The 21,267-nt window shown below is 41.9% G+C and overlaps 1 protein-coding gene and 1 long non-coding RNA gene across 9 annotated transcripts in view; one reads left to right on the top strand and one right to left on the bottom strand.

Moving 5' to 3' along the window:
- Dis3l2 (DIS3 like 3'-5' exoribonuclease 2) overlaps positions 1-21,267 on the bottom strand; it is a 322,923-nt gene that overhangs the window by 163,104 nt on the left and 138,552 nt on the right. For all 7 annotated transcript variants that reach the window (XM_006984206.4, XM_016002732.3, XM_076549508.1 and 4 more), the window contains 2 exons: positions 17,386-17,489; positions 13,607-13,854 (listed from right to left, as the gene is read on the bottom strand). In XM_006984206.4, the coding sequence (XP_006984268.1) occupies positions 13,607-13,854; positions 17,386-17,489 (352 nt within the window). The remainder of the gene's footprint in view (positions 1-13,606; positions 13,855-17,385; positions 17,490-21,267) is intronic.
- On the top strand, positions 13,718-17,384 carry LOC121821973 (uncharacterized). Of its 2 annotated transcripts, XR_006062870.2 has the most exons (3): positions 13,718-14,003; positions 16,548-16,733; positions 17,159-17,384. It is a non-coding gene; the product is annotated as an uncharacterized LOC121821973 (long non-coding RNA). The 2 variants fall into 2 exon arrangements; XR_013043949.1 differs by having other exon boundaries at positions 13,850-16,733.

Below are 21,267 nucleotides of genomic sequence, written 5' to 3'. Positions count from 1 at the left end.
TCTCCTTTTGTCCAGCCTATTTACTCTGCACATACAGCCTATTCATTAGTTACTTGTAGCCATCTTTGTTATCAGATCAACTTCTGTGGCATCATGGCACTTATAGTCAAGTAGACTTACTTTACTTAATATTGTCTGTACAGTGTAAGAGTGGTGGATTGTTATGATTATTCCATTTGGTCAGTTATTGTTGTTAATCTCTTACTGTGTCTAACTAATAAGTTAAACCTTATCATAAGTTCATGTGTATAGGCAAACCCATAGTTTATGTAGGGTTCAGTGCCATCTGTGGTTTCACGCATCATCAGAAGTCTTGAAATGCATCATCTGCCAATAAGTGACTATCATATAAATATTACATAACATTTAAGGATAGAGCGTGTTCAATTAAAAACACATACTGACTGTAAGCAAGGAAGGGTTAAAGGAAAGCACAGAGAAGTAGTTAAATATCCTCCAAGAAAATAACTACAAAATGACAGCACAACCAAAAACAGACACAGGGGGACAGCAACTAATGGGCCCATCAGCCCCGGGAGTCAAGCACTTGAAACAACAGCTCAAGTGCATCAGGAATACGTCTCAATAGCTTTGGGTTTGGGGACCTCAGACATATGCAGAAAGAACAACAGAACCACCAGATAAACAAGATCCTGCCAGCAGCCATTCTAGGGAAAGAGACACCACTTGTAAATGATACAGGTCACAAAGAAACACTTCACAAAGGGAGGACAATGAGGGAGGGAGGGAGGGGGGAAAGGAAGGACGATGAGGAGGACAGGTGTAATGGGTAGCCGGTCCAGCTTTGACCTGGAAGTACCACCCCCCTTTGAGGCTTGGGTAACTGTCACGCCTGTATGCAGAGCCGAGAGAGGACCCCTGAAGACCCGAGATCCGAGATCCAGATAACGCAGGTTCTCTTGGTTCCTGGATCCTGGATGCTGGAGGGAGACCAAGCAGAGTTCTCCAGAGAACACAGCCCGACTGTGCCACACCTTTCCCAGACCCTGTAACCTATCCCTTCACTTGTAAGTTACCCCACAAAATAAACCTCCCTTTTAACTACGTGGAGTCGCCTTAATATTTAAACCAATAGACAGGGGAAAGGGAGGATGATGAGGGAGGGTGGGGGAAAGGGAGGACGATGAGGGAGGGAGGGGAAAGGGAGGACAATGATGGAGGACAGAAGACGGAGGACAGGAAAGGGAGGACGATGAGGGAGGGAGAAAGGGAGGACTATGAGGGAGGACAGAAGAGGGAGGACGATGAGGGAGGGGGAAAGGGAGGACTATGAGGGAGGACAGGAAAGGGAGGACGATGAGGGAGGACAGGAAAGGGAGGACAATGAGGGAGGGGAAAGGGAGGATAACAAGGGAGGGAAAAGGGAGGACGATGAGGGAGGGGAAAGGGAGGACAATGAGGGAGGGGGGAAGGGAGGACAATGAGGGAGGGGAAAGGGAGGACAATGAGGGAGGGAAAAGGGAGAACGATGAGGGAGGGGAAAGGGAGGACAATGAGGGAGGGGGGAAGGGAGGACGATGAGGGAGGGAAAAGGGAGGACGATGAAACTGAAGTACAAAGATTTCAGAAAGACATAGAGAAAACTTGTGAATGGCAGATTGTGATGGATAATCTTGAATGTCCACATGGAAGGACTTAAAATCACCATGGAAACAAATCTCTGGGCATGTCTGAGAGGGGTTATTTAGATTAGGTTAGTTCATGTGTTAGTTCAGCACCATTCCACAGGCTGTGAAAAAAGTGTACTTCATGATACTTAGTATAGTTTTAATATACTGAATAAAAAGGAGAAGAACTGAGTACAGAATTCACTGTGGTTGGATTCCTGACTGTGGCCATAACATTCTCTGCCGGCCCCTGCTCGCAAGGATGGATAGCACCCTTAAACTGTGACCAAAATGAACCTGCCGAAAGCTGCTCTTGTTTGTCAGGGCAAGGGGTTTTCTGTTGCTATTTTTTTTTTCATCATCACAACAATGAGACAAATAACTAATACACAGATCAGCAGGTCAAAAGGATCTAACACTGGCAGAGCCAAAAGGAGGTTCTAGATCGGAGGACTAGAAATCAATTTCAGATATAGTACTAAGACACCATTCTTGAAATAAAAGGAAGTTTAGAATTTTCAGACAGGCTAGGTGACATTTCAGGAAGAACTAACACAGAAAATCACCAGAGAAACATATTCTAAGAAAATCACTGAATGTCAGAGTTAAAATTTTCCAAACCCAAGATCACAAGAGAACAAGATTGTCATAAACACCTACTGAAAAATCTACCAGATGATAAAACAGAAGCATACTAAGAGATGGAAAAAGCCCTCCCCGGGGATGACCAGCATGGGTTACTGGACCATATCTGTGGCAAAGAGAGTGTGAAGGAGAAGATAGGAATAGTCAGCTTGTGGTGACAGACCTGACCCCATAAACTGTCACGTAAGTCACATAAGTCATGAAAATTAAAGAGAAAATGTTTCTTTTTCCCATCTTGTGCTTTCTGTTCTGGCAACAAAATTCATCAGGTTATATACTGGGCCAAACAATCTTAGTCTGTTTATGAAATTACAACATAGCTTATAAAGACAAAAATCATATTTTAGTTTTGCCTTCCAAATGTAATCAACATCTCCAAGTTCCTATTAGTAGTAATTAACATTTATTTTACTAAGTTCCAGAGGACATTTCTCAAGTGCCTCATTTAAATAAATTTATTATGGATTTCCACTGGAGATATATTTGATAGTGTACAGACTGAACAGCTTGCAGAAGATAAAAATCTAATGAGTCAGCACAGTGAAAGAGCTCATGCTATTGAAAAGGGCCTTAGATGTCCCAGAAAGATCCCCTCGATCTACTTACCCATAAAATCTGGTCTCTCCTAAACACAAGACTCCCTTGAACAAAGCTCTACCAGGAAACTGACTGGTAGATTGTGTATTTCTCCTGCACAAGTGTTTGTTTTCACATTTTATTTTCAGTGTAAATTTCAGAACCATAAAAATAACTTTCATGTAGAGGTACTGCAGTTCAGATGGGATTACTTTCTGTGTACTCTCCTGTAACTGGAGTTACAGCTGCTTGTGAGCTCATGGAGGCCAGAAGAGTGTGGGATCCCTTGGAACTGGAGTTAATGATGACTGTGAGTTTCCTGGTGTGGGTGCTGGGAACCGAATCCAGGTCCTCAGCAAGTGCTCTTAACCGCTGAGCCATCTTTCCAGCCCACCTTGACAACTTTCTACAAATCTAAGATGGTTTTTGCTTTTAATTCAGTTTATAAAGAAAAAATTCACAGTACTGAAAAAAGGAGAATAATTTAGATTTCTAACAATAGCAAACACAGGGGTCAAAGGTCCTTCCTAACCAGGAAGACACAATAACTGAAGATATACCTTCTATTTCATTTTATTGTTCATTTTTTAAATTCAGATTTTAAATTAGTATTGATTTTTAAAATATTTTTGAACTTTAAGTTTCAGTTGTCTATTCCAACTGGCATCTCATTATATCTGTTCTTCTATACTCTAAACCTAATATCAGTCTTTTTCCTATTGCTTCTCACACCTCTAGCCAACACTTTCCTTCCTGTTATTACTTAATTTCCTTTCGCCCTTTCCTATTCCTTCCTCACTTCACTACTTAAACAGTGGTAACGTTAGCCCCAGGAAAACTATGACCCACATCTTCCCTCAACTGCACGCCTGTGCTGCTGTCCCTGAGTCTTATAGGAGATATAGGTAGAGCACACAATTATTTTTTCCTACTAAGTTAATAAATTAAATGAATCATATAAATGGACTTAAAGACAAAAAATACATAAATATCTCAAAATAAGAAAAGGATTTTTGACACTCAATGCAGAAAAGGAAGGTCTGACAAAATCCAACATGCCTCAATGATAAAAGTCCTAGACAGAACAGGACGAGAGAGAACATACCTCATGATAATAAAAGCTACATATGGCAAGCCCATGCCAACATCATCCTAAATGAAGAACAACGTGAAGCAATCCTATTATAATCAGGAACCAGACAGGACTGTCCTCTGTCCTCACTCCTTTTCAATATAGTGCTAGGAAGCAATACCTGGAACAGCGGTTCTCAGCCTTCCTGACGCTGTGAGACTTTAATACAATACCTCATGGTGTACTGACCCCAAACCATAACTTATTTTGTTGTGATTTCATAACTGTAATTTTGCTACTGTTATGAATTGTAAGGTAAATTATCTGATATGCAGGATATCTGATATGTGACCCCTGTGAAAGGGTCATTCAACCCCGACCCCCATAAAAGAGGTCATGACCTACAGTTTGATCACTGCTAGAGCAATAAGACAAAAGAAGGAAATTTTAAAGACTCAAATAGGAAAAGAAATCAGATTACCTTTATTTGCAGATGATATGATACTGTACGTAAATGATCCCAAAAATTCTACCAGAAAACTTCTAGAAATGATCAACATTTTCAGTTAAGATAAAAAATCAATCAATAATCAGTATCCTTTTTGTATAGTAATAACAAACTGAGAACAAAATCATAAAAACACTCTCATTCACAATAGCCTCAATAAAATCAAATATCTAAGAATAAGCCTAACCAAGGATGTGAAAGATCTCTCCAATGAAAACTTTAAATCTCTGAAGAAAGAGATTGAGGAAGACACCAGAGATGGAAAGACCCTACCATGTTCACAAATTGGTACAATTAATACTGTGAAAATGGCCATGCTAAAAAAGCAGCTTACAGAGTCAATGCCATCGCAATCGATCACAATCCCCATGGTACTACTCATAGAAAAAAGATGCTAAAATTCATGTGGAATCACAAAAGACCCAGGATAGCTGATGCAACCCAGAGCAAAAAGAACAATGCTGGAGGGGCCGCCACACTAGGTTTCTAGCTCTATTCCAGAGCTACACTAGTAAAACTAGCATGGCACTGGCACAAATACATGCATGTAGATCAACGGAACAAAACAGAAGACCCAAACATGAGAACACATCATTACAGCCACCTCATAGTTGACAGAGGCCAAAAATACAAAGAGAAAAGACAGCATTTCCAACAAATGATTCAGGGGAAACTGGATGTCGACAAGAATGAAATTAAACCCCTATCTATCACCCTGTACAATAACCAACTCCAAATGGACCAAAGACTTCAGTGTGAAACCTGAAATGCTGAAACTGCCAGAAGAAAACATAGGCAGTAGCCTACAAGATACAGGTGTAGGAAAGGACTTCCTGAACTGGACTCAAGTCACTCAGAAATTAAGATCAACAACTAACAAATAGAAACTCCCTCATAAAATTCAAAAGCTTCTGTACAGCAAAGGAATCAAGTAATGAGTAAGCCTACAGAATGAGAGAGATCTTTGTCAATTATATATATGATAGAAAATTATTATCCGCAATATGCAAATAATTAAAAAACCAAGAGTCAAGAAAATGAATAACCCAATTAAAAATGGGCCATGGATCTGAATGAAGTTACAAATTTCCAACCTTACCAATTAGGGAAATATAAATTAAAACTACATTGGGATTTCATTTTACTCCAGTCAGAATATCCAAGATCAAGAAAACAACCGAAAACAAATGCTGGTAAGGACATGGGCAAAAGAAAAGCCTCCTTCACTGTTAGTGGGACTTCAAACTAGAGCAGCCACCACAGAAATCAGAGTGAAGAAGTCTCAAAGAACTAAAATAAGATAAAGCATATGGCATACCCAAAGAGAGAAACATTCTACAAACTCAATGACCAGTGCTCTACAAACTGGTCATAGTGCCATTACAACAGACTGCCACATGGGATATCCTGAAGCAGTCAAGAGCAGGAAAACGGCATTTGTCAGACGGGGTAATTTTGTGGAGCTGGTTCTGTACGTCCGTCTTTACACAAACCTTGGGGATTGAACTCAGATCACCGGGTTTATGTGTGCTTTTAGCAACTGAGCCATCAAACCAGCCCCCAAATAATAAACATTTCTATGATAACCTTATTAATTAATCTTATTAAATATATATCAAATCCTTAATAATGAATTCTTGGGGGTGATATTTTAGAAATTTTTCATTGTCTCTAAGTATATATTTAAATGATTTTAATTATCAATACTTAATGTGCATATATTTTCAAAAGTAGAAGTGAAAATGATTGATATTGCAGTAACAGTTGGAAGGAAGAAGCATTTCCTCAGTAGTGAACTTATATAGTCATCACCACAAATCTTTCTCACCCAGCAGAGCTCCCCCATGAATACTGGGTCCTAACACACAAGTAGCATAGGCAGTGTAGTCAGACTTGTTTCAGTTGGTGGGAGCAACTCTGAGGGCATAGATATTCCCTATGAGAAGCCCCAGACTGACCACCCTGAGTAATAAGGAAATGACCCCGTTATTAAGGAAAAGGACCAGCTGCTTACAGAAGAGGTTATAACAGACAGTCTTTCAAATTAGCCTGTCTACCTAAACTCTCCCAACAATAGTGTCCTGGGTCACTTATCCTCTTTTCTTTATTAAATAGCCTTTGAATTCCAACCTTAAAGCTAATCTATGCACAGGACATACGCTCTTGTACACCAGCTTTATCATCACTGCCCTTAAATAAATAATCCCACACACAATGACTCCTGTTGTAAACTCCATGCAGAGAAAATGGTATCACAGCCTTAAGAAGCCACAAGTGGAGAACAAACACTGGCGGATCCAAGGGCCCAGAACACCAGTAACCAGACAAAGCCTCGCTGGCACACAAAGTGTGGCAAACACAACAATGTCTATGGCTATATATTGTCCATATTGTTTTCCATAATCAGGAGTAGACAGTCTTCTCTTCAAGTAGACAGACCTTCTCTTCAAGATCAGGACTACGACACAGGGGATCTCAGGGAAAATGTTTTTAACAGTGAAAACATAGACAAATGAGTGGAAACTAAGATTATTTGTGCTGTTATGGTGGTGGTTTTGTTTTTTTGAGATAGAGCCCCATGCAGACTAGGCTGGCCTCAAACTCAGTATGTAGTTGACAATGGCCTTGAATTCCTGATCCTCTTGTCTCCATGTCTGGCACAAGAAATGAGGTTGAACAATACCGAATGATTTTAGGGAAGGTCTTGAAGTGTGAGTCAATGTTGTCTCAAAGAAGTAGCTAGAGGCTGAATGCAAGCTCAGTGTGTGGAAAGGCTGACACAATCCAGAGTCCACAGCAATACATTTTAAGCAGGTGCATTAGGAATTGTGGTAGAGATGGTGACTTTGGCAGATGTTTTTTAATGGAGATTTTTGTTTGTTTGTTTGTTTATTGAGAAATCTAAGGGTTGGGTTCATCAAAACCCATTTCTGAGAAGAAAAAAATTAAAATGCACAATGGGGGAGGGAGCTAACATCGTCTGGGCCACAGCAGAACCCAGACAATTCTTACAACTGAATTTCCTAGGTGCTACATAATTGACCTTTTGAAATAAAGCCATCTATTAAATTTGCAATGTTGATGCTGAGCTCTACAGACAAACTAACAAGTCTTCAGATATTGAGCTGAATTCCATGAGGGGTCACTTGGCTTTTGCATCTTGGTTTTCCTTGTCTAAGAGGAAACAGCTGCAACAATGCCCACGTTCTGGGCAGCTTCTTCCTTGGCATGATGGTCCTGCAGAATTGGCCTCATCTACCTTAGAAGAGAGAGACTTGGGAGGACTCCAGCACAGGGAACAGCTTAAAGTTGTCAACCCAGCAGCACCCCACAATCTTTCCAGGTTGGGATGTACTGTTTGGAGAAGTGGGAACAAACATTCCCCCAGCAACTGTTTATGCTCCTGGAGGTGAGTGCTGCAGCCAGCCTGGATGCAGTCAGGGGCCCCTGCTCCTGCGCACAGACTACAGGCTCTCTTGACTAGGTTCTCTGGGAAAGCAACCACTTAGAAATAGAGGCCTCTATCAGGACCATTCTCCTCCATTCCCTTGACTTCTTCAAGATGCAGAAGAAGCTTTCCCTCCAAAGCTGATCCTTACAGGCCACCAGGTGGAGCCCAATAATCACACAAAAAGAGCCCCCTCCTCAGCCTGATTTGTATTTCTTTGCCTCTTAGCCAGGTACAGCCATGGTTCAGAAAGGACTTGTAAAATCTCACTGTGTCATATAACTCGACCTCTCCCTTAGATTATTTAAATAGAAATGTGACCTTGGGAAAGTAAAGTACTCATTTTGTGCAAGGGAGTTAGTGATTGTAGAAAGTTGTTCTTCGGTTTGCAAATCTTGTAAACAATTCCTCCATAGCATTAATTTCTCCCCTTGCCTTATCTAGCAGCCTGGCCACCACTGCATTTTTTCTGCTAAAATTAAATTTACATTTAGTAAATTTCCATAAAGTAATTTTAACCATATCATCAATTTATATCTATCCCCTAAAGAAATTCAGTATCTTCAAAATCAAATACAAGTCAGGTATGGTGGCTTGTGGCTTTGATTCTAGTACTCAGGAGACAGAGGCAGGTGGATCTCTGTGAGTTTGAGGCCAGATGGTCAACACAGCAAGTTCTGAGATGGCCAGTGCTAAATGGTAAGACCCTGTCTCAACAAAACAAAACCTTAAAATAAGTATTTGCGTCCATCAGCTAACTATCTGAGGACTGGCCCTTTAAATGCAAAGCCAGGAGAGAAAGATATTCAAGCAGACCCCACCCAACCATCCTGTCCACTACACATCACAGCAATCAGAACTTCTTTTTGGTTGCTTCCACATTGCTTATCCATTGGCTTTGCTGCTCCCATTGAAATCATCAGTGCTGCAACCCATCCTCTACATTACATTCCAATAGTCTCGAGTTAAGCCCAGACAGCCCCAAGTTCAACCATAAGTCTCTCATCTTTACTGCACCTGCACTGATCTATTCATTCCCCTCCAAGTCCCCAAAATCTGTTAAATAATCTAAGATATATATCAATTTGCTCTAAACCAGTTCTTCTCCTACATCCTCAGCCTTCGGTGGTGCCAAACACCACTATTTGCTTCTCACGGTAGCTACTGTAAAACTCTTCTATTTCCTTCAAGATTTAGCCTTACATCATTTGAGAAGACACCATTACAACTCTTGGAGAAAGTGAGCATGGTATCTTTGTGCCCACAGCATCCTAGAAGAGATGGGGCTGAGGCAGTGATCTTTGAGTTTTGGTAGTAGATCTTACAAACGTCTAAGAAATACCAGCATGAATGCCACTGTGAGGGCTTCAAGAGGGAATGATGATTTAAGAGAGCTGAGGAGTTCCTAAAACTGTAAATCTCATTACATAATTGCAAATCATTCCAGAGAGGAAGCCAATGCAGCTCTTTGGTTATTCTGGACAAGAGTCCACTACCAAATATTAAAAGTACTAAGTATGCTGTGATTTATGACAAAAAGCACTGGTCCCTAAATGCCAGCAAGGGCTCACTAAGACTACCTTTGGGGTTTTGACAGAATTACAAGCCTAATAATTCACAAAAGGTGGTAGATATATTGTCAAGAGAAGTCAAGTGATACCCCTGACAATTCTAACATCAAGACAGAAAACAGTTATAACAACCATGGGTCTCCAAACTGTAAAGGCCTCTAAGCTTCCCTTAAGTTGAGTTAGTTGCCAAAGTGGCACAGGGAATGCCAGAGAGGCAATTACAGCACATGGCTTCCTTATGGATCCTCCCAAAGCTACTGATGTCACACATGTACTCTATGAATGTTCAGATTCTTTTCAATCCTTTTGTTAAATGTCAGTACCTCCTAACACTGACATCCTCCACCTGATTTGTACACTTGTCTCATGCTGTTACAGGTATTGATCTTAAAGTCATGGAACTCTGGGTTCCACTCTAAATTCGCCTTCATCCTTCTGAATTTCCTAGTAAGCCTGGCTGCAGACCTCAGAGTCACCTTCATTTCTACGTAATCATCTGACCAGCCTTTTCCTAAGGTATCTTTGATCAAAATGAACACATGGCCAAGTGAAGTATCAAATCAGCCAATGCAATCCAAACAGTATCAGAGCTGCAGTGATGAACTTATTAGAAGCTATGAGAAGGAAGGACTTCCAGAAGGAAGTCTGGAGTCAGAGAAGACTTTCTGAGTAGCCAAATGAGTTGAATTTAAAAGCTAAGTATTTCACCCACAGGTGAAAGTCACTGTTAGGAAGTATGTGTGCAAAAACTTGGAGCCATAAGCAGACAGTGTCATCCAGGGACGTAGCAAAGGACAAGGGATCAATAAAGGCTATGGTGGAGCCATATGGGAGAGCAACTAAGGCTGCTCTCGGGACATTGTGTTTAAACGACCACCAGTATCTACCCTCACCCAAGTCTGAGGCCGGGACGTTCATGGAAGCGTCTTCTACTTTCCTCCATGCAGAACTGACCTTGTTTTCCCCAAAGCTTTTCACTCCTCTTTCTCTCCCACAGCTCTTCTGTCTCAGGTCCTCTCACTTCCTCTAGCTTCTTCAAACAGCCTGTAATATCTCTAGCTGTCCCTCCCGCCCCTTTCTCTCCATTCTAGACTCAGTGCAGGAGATCTGTTAACAAAGAGCTTTCTGTCCTTCAAGAAGTGATCCTAGATCTCCCCTTTTTTCTATCTCCTCCAAACTTCTATCTCCTCCTTCACTAAATTGTTTTCTTTCTGTGGAAGAACTTAAGACATATTATTCTGTACTACAGTGGTAGCTAAAATAGATAGGACATTCACTTCCCCTGCTTTCTCCATGTTCCTTCCCAGACAGTTGCATTCACAGTCCTGCTTGTAGGGCAGAAGGCCATAGAAGTCTGGATCCCACAGCTACTTCAAGCTACTGCCTAGGAAAGTACCTGTCTTAAACTTGGTCAGTGCAATTGTCTGCCCCATGAATTCTGTCTTGTGATCCAGGCTTCAGTATGCTACCCGCGACTGGCCATGTATGCTGCTTGTGCTATGACAAGTTAAGAGAGGAGCTCGGCTGAAGCAGAAGGGTGGTTGGTCTTGTCAGGGCACTTGAGGGCAAAGCAACACTTGGACTGTCTTGTTCATTGAGTTTCTCATAGTCCTTCTTACAGTTTAACACCCTGGATTTTAGGAGAACCACCAGCTTCTCATAGTAATCCCCATTTTATTTAAATTAGTGTAGGTGAGATTCCATTTCTTAGAATCAAGTTGTATCTTTGCCATTTATATCAAGGTCTTTTATTAGTCAGTTTCCAGACCTGACTCTAGTTTGTTTACCTCTGCACTTCTCAGGTGGTACAGCACCTTACACACACTGAAGGCTGTCTGCTAAACTAAATGTATCCACTGAAGAGGAATATAACCTTGGACTTGAGTAATTAGTAACAATTTCACAGGCAGAAGAAGCTCAAGACTGTTCAGGGGAAAGACGCAGGCACAGGGAAGAAATTCAGGAGGAAGCCACTTAGCTAACCAGGTTTTTAGGCACTGTTTACGTGGAAACTGACCTTACACTCCACCCACTGCAACTACCACCTCATGCTCCTCATCAAAGCCTGGCAAGTATGGGGGAGGAAACCAAGGCCACTGTAGCACATCATGTGCAGAGTGGAAACCAGTGACCTCAGCTCCTAAAGATCAGTGAGTGACAGCCAGAACAAAACAGCCGGGGGCCACCAACAGCTCAACAGCTGCAGCCCTCACCCTCCGGCGACAGACAGACAGACAGACAGACAGCCTCTGAGAACTTCATTAAGGAAAGTCGTCGGGCTTTCTTTTTTCAAGTACATTTTATCTTCTCAGAAAGAATTTTGAAGGCACAGTTTTAGGAAATACAATTTGAATGTTTTTATATTACAAATGTAGACAGAAATCATAGCTTTTCATCTAAATATGATTTTTTTCAAGCTTTACTTTGGAAGTTATATAACACATGATTATCATTTTAGAATATTCTTTCTTTAGAACCAGTGAATACATTTGCTGTTTCCAAGGTCTGAATCCCTTTGTGGCTGCTGCTGCTGCTGCACTTAACTTGAGCCAAGGGTTCCTGATGAGATAAGGGCTCAGCTGTGCATGAAAAATATCTAAGGTCCTTCAGAAACCAGGCAGATTTCCTGACTACACCCTTAGTCTTGAATACTCAGGAAACGACCCAATCAAGCTTGCACAATGGGAGATGGTGGAAAGGCAGATAAAAGACAGCTGGATTTCCTGCTTTGACATGGCAGTCTTCCCCTGTCACTGTCCAACAGAGTACAGCAACGAATCAACAGGAGCAGGTGGCACAGCCATCATCAAGCCCTTTGATTGCTGGTGAGAAAGAGGCAAGCTCGTGAGAAGAAGAAGCTCAAGAGGCTGATGTCACTCTTGGATAATGAGTTAGGCTTTAAAACTGATGGCACTACAACCAGGTACTAGGGGGCAGAAAAGAAAGCACAACAGTTCCCGAGTGGCTCTGAGATGAGGGAAACTACTCCAATCTTCACATAACTGCAAAAGAGACATGGGGTGATGTTTCTTAAATTATATCAGTATGACAGACAGACAGACAGACAGATAGATAATAGATTTGTTTGTTTATTGAGACAGGCTCTCATTATATAGCCCTTGCTGGACTGAAACTCTCTATATATCCCATACTGGCCTTGAACTAACAGAGATCCATCTGCCTTCATTTTCTCAGTGCTGGGATTAAAGGTGTGGGCCACATTCGTGGCCTAATACACCGATTTGATTTAGTGTAAGTGACTAAGCATTAAGTACATGCAAGTACAATAAATCTAATCAAAGCAAAACATAGTAGCCAGTGGCCCAGAGGTCATTCACCCTAGGCTCTGATAAGCATAGGGCATCTCCAGGAGGATCTTAGACAGGCTGAATGATCACTAAACTGGACTACAAGTAAATGTCCAAACAGACTCCTCTACATTATATACTTATATTTTATTTTCTGTGATGCAAAAACTAGACACCATTATAAAGGGTCAAAAACATAGCTAACACAATATTACTTTTCTTTCAAAATGAATACTAGCTATATAAAAAGAAATAGGTAGAGCATTTATGAGACAGCTAGGTCCAGAAGATTCTTCAAACAAAATAAAATGACAGTCATTGATAGTCTAAGGACCATGATTTTTGACAGCATAATTTTCCATCAAAACATGGTACGCTTATTCTTCCTACAGTGGGGCAATTCTTTCTACAATGCCATATATGAATCTTGGGCATTTCTCAAATTGAAGATCACCATGAACAAACCCAACATCCAAACTTGTCTTCATGATATTATTAATGCAAAGAAGCCAGGATGCCCGACTCTGGTGGGACTTTTCCTATTTTAGCATGAGTTCTCAAAGGAGAAGACTGACTGTTGTTCCGCAGTGCCCAGGCCCCGGGGGTGTTTATCATACAGCAGCAGGAAGAGGCTCAGAGTGTATTTATATTTTATGCCCAAAAAATGGTGTTTGCCTGGTAATTCAAGCAATCTATAGGTGACCAAAGGGCAACTTCTCAAAGAGCAGGGCCAGACTGCCCTAGTGCTAAGGCTTTAGTAAAGAAGAAAGACCTGAAGTCCATCAGGTACTGCCCTGAAGCCCCACCCACACAGACTTCTTCCTGTGCTGTTCTGTCAAAGATCACCTACCCCAGGGCAAAATTACAGTCCTCCTTCCAGTCTATGATGCGGCAGATGAACAGTGTGTTGGCATAATCTTTAGGTCGGGTCATGAAGTCCTGAGGACAGTCCTTGAGAGGTACATAAATTCTAGGCACTCGGTGGTCTGAAGGAGAAAACAGGGCATATTTCTTAAACAGGTCACTGTTCTTATCAGCCAAGAGTTTGAGGATGCCAGTTGCTGCTCGGGAATGCTTTCTCTCCAAGATGTAAACCACCTGAAAACACAAAAGACAAAGTCATTGTTTCTCTACAGGAGAATCAGTCAGAAAGTCAACAGGATCTGATCAACCAGGTGGACCTACCAGCTTTGGGAGGTCACCATGAAGGGGCTCTCTACGGTACTCTGTAATTAAGTGATCTATATGTGAGTGGCAACAACTTAAATATTCATTGGGGGGGGGGCAAAGATCCAAGAAAAAAACCTATGGACTAGATGGATAAATTAGATGAAAATGCTTTTGATAACCACACCCTATGTCTTGTAAAGGTAAGTGTAGCCCAGCAGGATGGACAGCTCCAAGTTTCTTCTCTGCATTATACTTTGCCTGCATGAACAATAACAGAATTTCCCAAGAACAAAACTGCAATTGTTTTCTTTAAAAATGTTATTGAAGCCGGGCGGTGGTGGCGCACGCCTTTAATCCCAGCACTCGGGAGGCAGAGCCAGGCGGATCTCTGTGAGTTCGAGGCCAGCCTGGTCTCCAAAGTGAGTTCCAGGAAAGGCGCAAAGCTACACAGAGAAACCCTGTCTCGAAAAACCAAAAAAAAAAAAAAAAAAAAAAAATGTTATTGAACATAAAAAAAAAAAAATCACTGTTCTCAACTGGGATAAACTTCTATTTCTTTGCTGACATCTCTTGTTTTCTGAAATGTGTCCAGAAAATGTAATGTTTGTTGAAAATCTTCATTGGGCTCTTGTTAACAACCCAGTGTTTTGAGGCTGGCGTCAACTGAACATCTTTTCTCATTTAATATGATTGTTTTGGTTCTTAGTATAGTTCTTAAGGAGTTTCTACTGTATTTTAGACCTCTTGGCTATCACATTAAGAGACTCTGAGTCCTACTTAAACCTCTCACAGACAGAAAGAAATATTATTCAACTTTAGCACATTTTGGCCTAATGGAACACTTCATTTCTAATGATAACTGTTTTCAATATCATTTTGATATGTTTGGTTTATATGGTAACACTGGACTCCTGCTGCTGTCTGCTAGTTATTTCTGTGAGGCAGAAGGGAATCTCCCAGGTTAGACCACCTGAAAGTAGGAAAGGGCTATCTCCAGCCTTCAAGGACAGAGTCTTCCAATTTGGAGTATTTTATTACAGCAGGATCTCCCTTGCTGGTACTACCTGGCTGCTCAGCGTTAACTACAAGAGAGGGATCCCCAAGCCACAGGGATCATAAGCCTGTTGGGGCAGGGTCTTACCAGCCAATGGCTAAGTCCTCTACATGAAGAGAAAAAGGAACTTTCCATGTTAGGCTACTTATTGGGGTAAAACCCTTTTCACTGTTGTCTCTAAGGTGGAAAGAGGAGTCTCTGGCTCCTAGGAGAAAAAGGCTTCCTGAGCCTGGTGCTTCTTGTCATGGCTCTCTTGTGTTGAAGCCAGTGAGATGCCTGCTGTCTCCTGGTAGGGAGAGAAATTAGTAGCCTGAGGAGAAAGGAGAGCCCTTGCCCCTGTCCATTTATTATCCAGAGCTCCAAGCCAATTTCCTTTCCAAGTGCTGCCAGAATTGCCTGGTATTCTGGAGAGTTCTGTGTTCGATATGAAGAGTGAGTCTCCCTGGCCCACCCTCTGTCGCTGGGCTGGATTCAGAAACACGGCCTGTGTCACCCTCTGACTGTGAGGCTGTAGGTCCCTCCCACTATCTACTTTCTGCATCTCCAGGGTTCCTAACTGTCCCTTCCACTGTTCATGGCTCTCCTCTGAGTGCCTCTTATTACAGTCTTTCCCAGACTCATAGTTATGTAAGAGGAGAAAAACAAGTTCATGTCATCATATCTGAACTCAAAGTCCTTGATTCTCCATTTAATTTGTGGAACCAAAATAAGACCAAAATGCTCTCACCCCAAAACTAAAGGCCTAAGACTGTAAAGGCCTAAGACTGCTCCTTTTAGCTACAGGCCATAAGTTACTGGAACAGGCCAGAAGTTACTGAGACCAGTCAGTTCAGATTCCAGAAACCAGGAAGTGTAAAAGTACAGAGTCACAAGGTAGTCAGGAGGTAATGGCTGCCGGACTATGGAATGTCCTCTCCCTAGCCCCCTAGGCAACTGCTTGACCATAGAATGTCCCAACCCTAGTTTCCATAGTGAAGGTAGTCAGGAGGTAATGGCTGCCGGACTATGGAATGTCCTCTCCCTAGCCCCCTAGGCAACTGCTTGACCATAGAATGTCCCAACCCCAGTTTCCATAGTGACTGGGTAATCACCAGATGCCCCCATCTGGGGGCAGCCAATGAAAAATGGTGGTGGGCAACTACTTCCTTAGAAGGAAAACTGAATTGTGATTTCTGGAATTCCTAGACACAAGCCAATCAGAATTGTACCCGTACTAGCACCCCCTAAATGATGTAACCTTGTGATTTTTCCCTTTAAAAACTGAGCTTGCAGACAGGTGGGCGCTTCCTCCAGCTTCCACTGCGTTGGATCTGTTGGACGAAGTCCCTGCCTAGGCTTGTATTGCTTTTGGATATCCACGATTAAACCTTGCTTTTGCATTCCGGCTTGCTCGTCCTTGGTGGTCTCTCTGGGGGTCGCGATCTGGGCACAACAAATTGTGATAACATTTCTAAAGAATGGAGAGCACCTGAGCATTGCCCATTATGCGTACAGTGTCAGCTGCCCGGGGAAGACTCTAACTCCACATAGTTTTGCGTGTAAGTGCTATTTTTCCTTATAACTTTAGATCCAATTCATTATGACTATTACCCGAGAAAGGAAGGGAAGAGAAACACGGCTGAAGGGCGGCAGGAATTACAGACACACGTTACATGGACAGAGGCTGTCTCCACCACTTCAACTACAGCACAGAGGACCATGGCTCAGTGCAGTCAGAGACTGATTTGACAAAAGCAAAAAGTCCAAATTTTCTGTAAGTATTCTTTGTTTAATATAAACCATGAAGTGAAAAATTTAAATACTGCACAGGTGAGACAAGACAGGTATAGCTCTGTCACATGTATATTATGTATAATGTACAAATATGTGTGCATATACACATGAGTATATATGTGTTACATACAATACATGGCTGATATGGAGTGATCATTTAGACATCCCTCATGCCAAACACACAGGAGGCAACCAAAGAACTGTGAGAAGCTCTGGGCAATTCCATGAGCAACAGCAGGATACACACAGTCTACAGACTTCCAAAGTCCTCATGTCAGCAGGCAGGAGAGTTCCTCTCAGCAAGATGGTTGGAGTTGCCATGTGAGTCCCAGAGTCAACACTGACAGGTGTCTCTGGTCTGGGAAGTCTCTCACCATGGTTTTACTTTATCTCCTGTCCTTGCAGCATGTGTGCCACCAAGAGCAAGAGTCAACTACGTTTGTCCTACACCAGAAGACGCCACTAGCATCCTAAGTCAATCGAAGAAATACACACTCGTATGCTTAAAGTTACAAAAGCCCTAGTCACTTTCCCTAATTTATGGCTTTTACTGACTTTCTGATTAACTGAGCAACTACAGTTACGATGAGCATCCCAAACGACAAGCAGAAAAAAAATCTGTAGGAAACAACCTTTGCTGATTTCTGCAGTGACTTCTCGGGTAAGGCTCTTGTGTCCTGTGACATGGGGGTGGTGTTCTCATCTTTTGTAACTGGAGCACTAGAATCTTCTTTTCCTGAGTCAGAGAGAAAAAAAGAGAAGAGGAACCAATTAGCTGCATGTCCACTGGGTACACAGAGATCTTTAAATTCATATTAGAAAGCTTCATGGAGGCCAAGTACTCCACGCTGCTCCTTCACAAAAGAGAGTGTACACAACAGTTGGGCGACTGGATAAGGCCAGTCATGTTGTATCTGTGCTACACTGAACACCTGGTCTTAGCAGGGTACATCTGATCTACTTAACATTACTAACATAGCAAACGTTATACATGTAGAGAACATTAAAATGAAAGGTCTAGATATTATATATGACTTCAGCACACAAAGAATAAAAGTGTTTGGCAAATTTATCATGTACATCTGATAAAATAAGTGAAATAAAAATGAACATAAACATCTACTTCTTTCTTTAATTGGGCATTCTTGCAGAGTGCAGGTGAGGAGTTGCTCACAAGAACATGGGTGATCCAAAACAATCACATCACTGTAAAGTCCAACCCCATCATAGACAGCAACCACATGGAAGCTGCATCACAGGGTCCCTGAACATTAACAAAGTACTTTGAAAAGTACTTTGGTACCAGCCATAATGAACAAAAGAATGCAAAATAAGTTGCATTTATTGAACGAATGAATGCCCAGCCAGACTCTGATTTTCCTAGCTTTCAATCCTTGTTAGCAAGAGTTGATGCTGTAAATGAACACTAGATAAGATGCATAAGGTCCTAGATTCAACTATTCAACTCTCAATACCATCTGAAAGAAACAAAATTCTTAGTGGTATTATATAAAGAATAAAGTACTTAGAGTCCTCTAATGCTAATTTTCTAGTCTCCAATGTTATAATACACATTAACCCAAGAAACTGAAACCACATCTCCCCAAGGAAGCAGTGCCAGGCTTTGTACCAGAAGCATTACATTAAAAACACCCCTGAGCACAAGCAGCAAATTAGACTTTCTGAAAATTTAAAGGTTTGTTTTGTTTTGTATTTTCACTTGCTACATTAGATTTTTCCTGTAAAACATTCTTCTCCAGCTATATCAGAGTTTCTAATTAACAATTAACAGGGGTCTATTATCAATTCACAGGGAGCTAAGAAAGACTGTACTTGTCATTTAGACATTTCCAAGGCCCAAATAAAAACATAATCTTTTTCATGATTGGCTGCCTCTTGTGGCAGCTCTGGAACCACTGCTGTGGTCTCAAATCCAGAATGATAAACTATGTGTTTCTATCTTTGCTGAAATCCTCCCACCATAGTGCTACTGAAAGCAGAATTTTCAGTTTTCCAAAAAGGAAAAACAAACTTTCTGGTGGTAAACAACCTCTCTATCGGTAAAAGTAACCACCTAATACCATCTTTCATCTTAGAACAATAACTCAGGATGAAAATGAATGAATGAATGAATGAATGAATGAATGAATGAATGAATAAAAAGAATAAAATCACCAGATGCTTCCAAAACATTTTTTAAAAAAATAATCTGAAAGAAAACACACACACACACACACACACACACACACACACACACACACACACACACAGTGCTGATTTCTTTTGTTATATGACATACGTTGTCAGTGTTTTCTACAGATTAACACAATTCATTGAAAAACAGGAAGATAAAATTATAATTGCATGCTACTTGGATATCTGATACTTAAGGCTTTGGACTTAAAAATTTAGCAAGCAAGTCAGAGTGGTGAGGAAACTGGTCTTCTTCTCTTTCATTGTTTTGTCTGCTTTCTTAGTAAGTAGCTGAGGCTAACCTTGAACTTGTAATCTTCTTGTTCAGCCTCCTGAGGGCTGGGATTGAAGACATGTGTAACCATACTCAGTGGAAACCACTTTTCCACGACAGCCCAAGCCCAGAGCAAGCCTCTTTCTGGGATGACCCAAACAGCCCCATCTTAAGGTGACTGTCACCTCAGGTCCATGCTGACAACCGCGAGTCTGCCATTCCAGAGGTTACACCAGGTGACATCTAAAACGAAGGCCTAGAGATGAAGTGGGCCCTGCGTGACTTCCTTCCATCATACCCAAATAAGACCTTTCCAGGTTCTCTATTCAAAAGGTCATCCTGGGGAAAATAAGGCTTTATTCTAAGTTACATTCAAATAATTGACATGGACGTTTATAGTGTTGCAGGTGAGAATCAGAGATGTAAGTCAGTGAAAGTAACCAAACACAACACTAAGCTGCAAAAGTGATTTGTCTTCACACTGCCAGCAACTAAGTCTTGTTGCACTGAATAGTAAAGTTGCCAGTTCAATGAAAGATAATGCACTGCTTAATCTGAAGTCATTTATTAATTCAGTTATGAGACATATATTTATTGAGTACTAGGTATTGAGAATTTGATTTTTAGTAAGAGAAATATGTTCTAAGACCTCAGGAAACTTATATACAAGAATGTAGAAATGATGTTGGTAAGTAATCACTCTGTAAATATAAATGATAAATTGTAACAAATTCTAAGAACAACAGCCCTGAAGAGGAAAGGGAGGGACACAGGGCTTAGAGGTTAAGGAAAGGCTTGTGAGGAAATGACATTTACACCAGACACAAGGATGGCCTGGGCAGGAACAGCAAGGGGATGAGGAATGACGAGTGAAGAAGGGGTGGGACCAGAAAGGAGACCAGAAAGCAGAGGCAAGACTGGGTTCTGCACAGGTGAGAAGGAGGAACAACAGGAGTGAAGTCAGGTGGCCTTGCAGGTCACCTGAGTCCAGAATGTAAGCCCAGAAACAACAGGAGTCTGGCTGCAGGGGCGGCGCAGCTCAGGGCAATATCAGAGCAGACTGAGTGGGAGAGAGACCAGTGAGGAGGTGTGCCAGAGTCTGGGCATGAGGACAGAGCGTGATACCGGCACTAGAGAATTAAATTATATTTGCAGTTGAACTGACTGACTTTAGGGTCACTGCATACGAGCAGTGGAGGATTCTTTTCTGGTTTATGACTTTGGCAGCCACACTGGTGGAGGCATCACTTAAAGTTTAGAGGAGGAAGTGAAATCTAGAGTTCTAACTTGGAGCTGGCCATACATGCTGGTCAACCTGTGAGACCCTCAAGGGATGATGCTGAATAATCAGCTCAACACAAAAGTCTACAATTTAAAAGGGACAGCTGGACTATGGCTTTAAATACAGTGTGCGTGCTGTGCACTTCTGTACTTAAACTTTCAGTCCACCGTGTAGAGCAGAGGTTCAACACAAATCAATTCAACTATGAAATCCAGCAAGCTTTCCCACTGCTCCACACTGCTGGGCACAAGGAAGGGCCAATGCACTGTCACTGCTGAGGAAGCAGAAAAGGTATAGTAAGACCACCACAGTCACTACCACCAGGCTGGAGATACAGTGCTGGGTGGGGAAGGGCTGCTACAGCGGCGGCGGGAAGAACGTGGCTGGGAGAGAGGTAGGACAAGTCCCATGACAGAAAGAAACTCTAGTTACTGCCCAATTCTAGTCTCTTCTTTCCTAATAAGAGGCCCACGTTTTAGCAGGGCAGCTTGGTTAAAAGACTATGTTCTTTAGGGTTTTTTGTGGCTGCCAGTTTTAGCCATAGCTCTAACCAGTAACATGGAGGGGAAAGTATTACTAGTATCTTTCAGGAGGTATCCCTAAGGTTCAGAGGGCCAGCTTCCTCTTCCCTCACACCTGCTGGCAGGAATGCCAAGGTATCAGCTGCACCTTGAACACTCACCTTGGTTGTGGAGGCCACATGACCTGCAGAGGGACAGGACAGGAGGAAGCCTGTGAGGCCACCCTGCGAGCTGTGGCCTGCCA

Source organism: Peromyscus maniculatus, chromosome 13 (assembly GCF_049852395.1).
Source record: "Peromyscus maniculatus bairdii isolate BWxNUB_F1_BW_parent chromosome 13, HU_Pman_BW_mat_3.1, whole genome shotgun sequence".
In the NCBI taxonomy this organism is placed as follows: domain Eukaryota; kingdom Metazoa; phylum Chordata; class Mammalia; order Rodentia; family Cricetidae; genus Peromyscus; species Peromyscus maniculatus.
The sequence above is the reverse complement of the archived record's forward strand: the minus strand, read 5'-3'. Positions and strand labels throughout refer to the sequence as shown.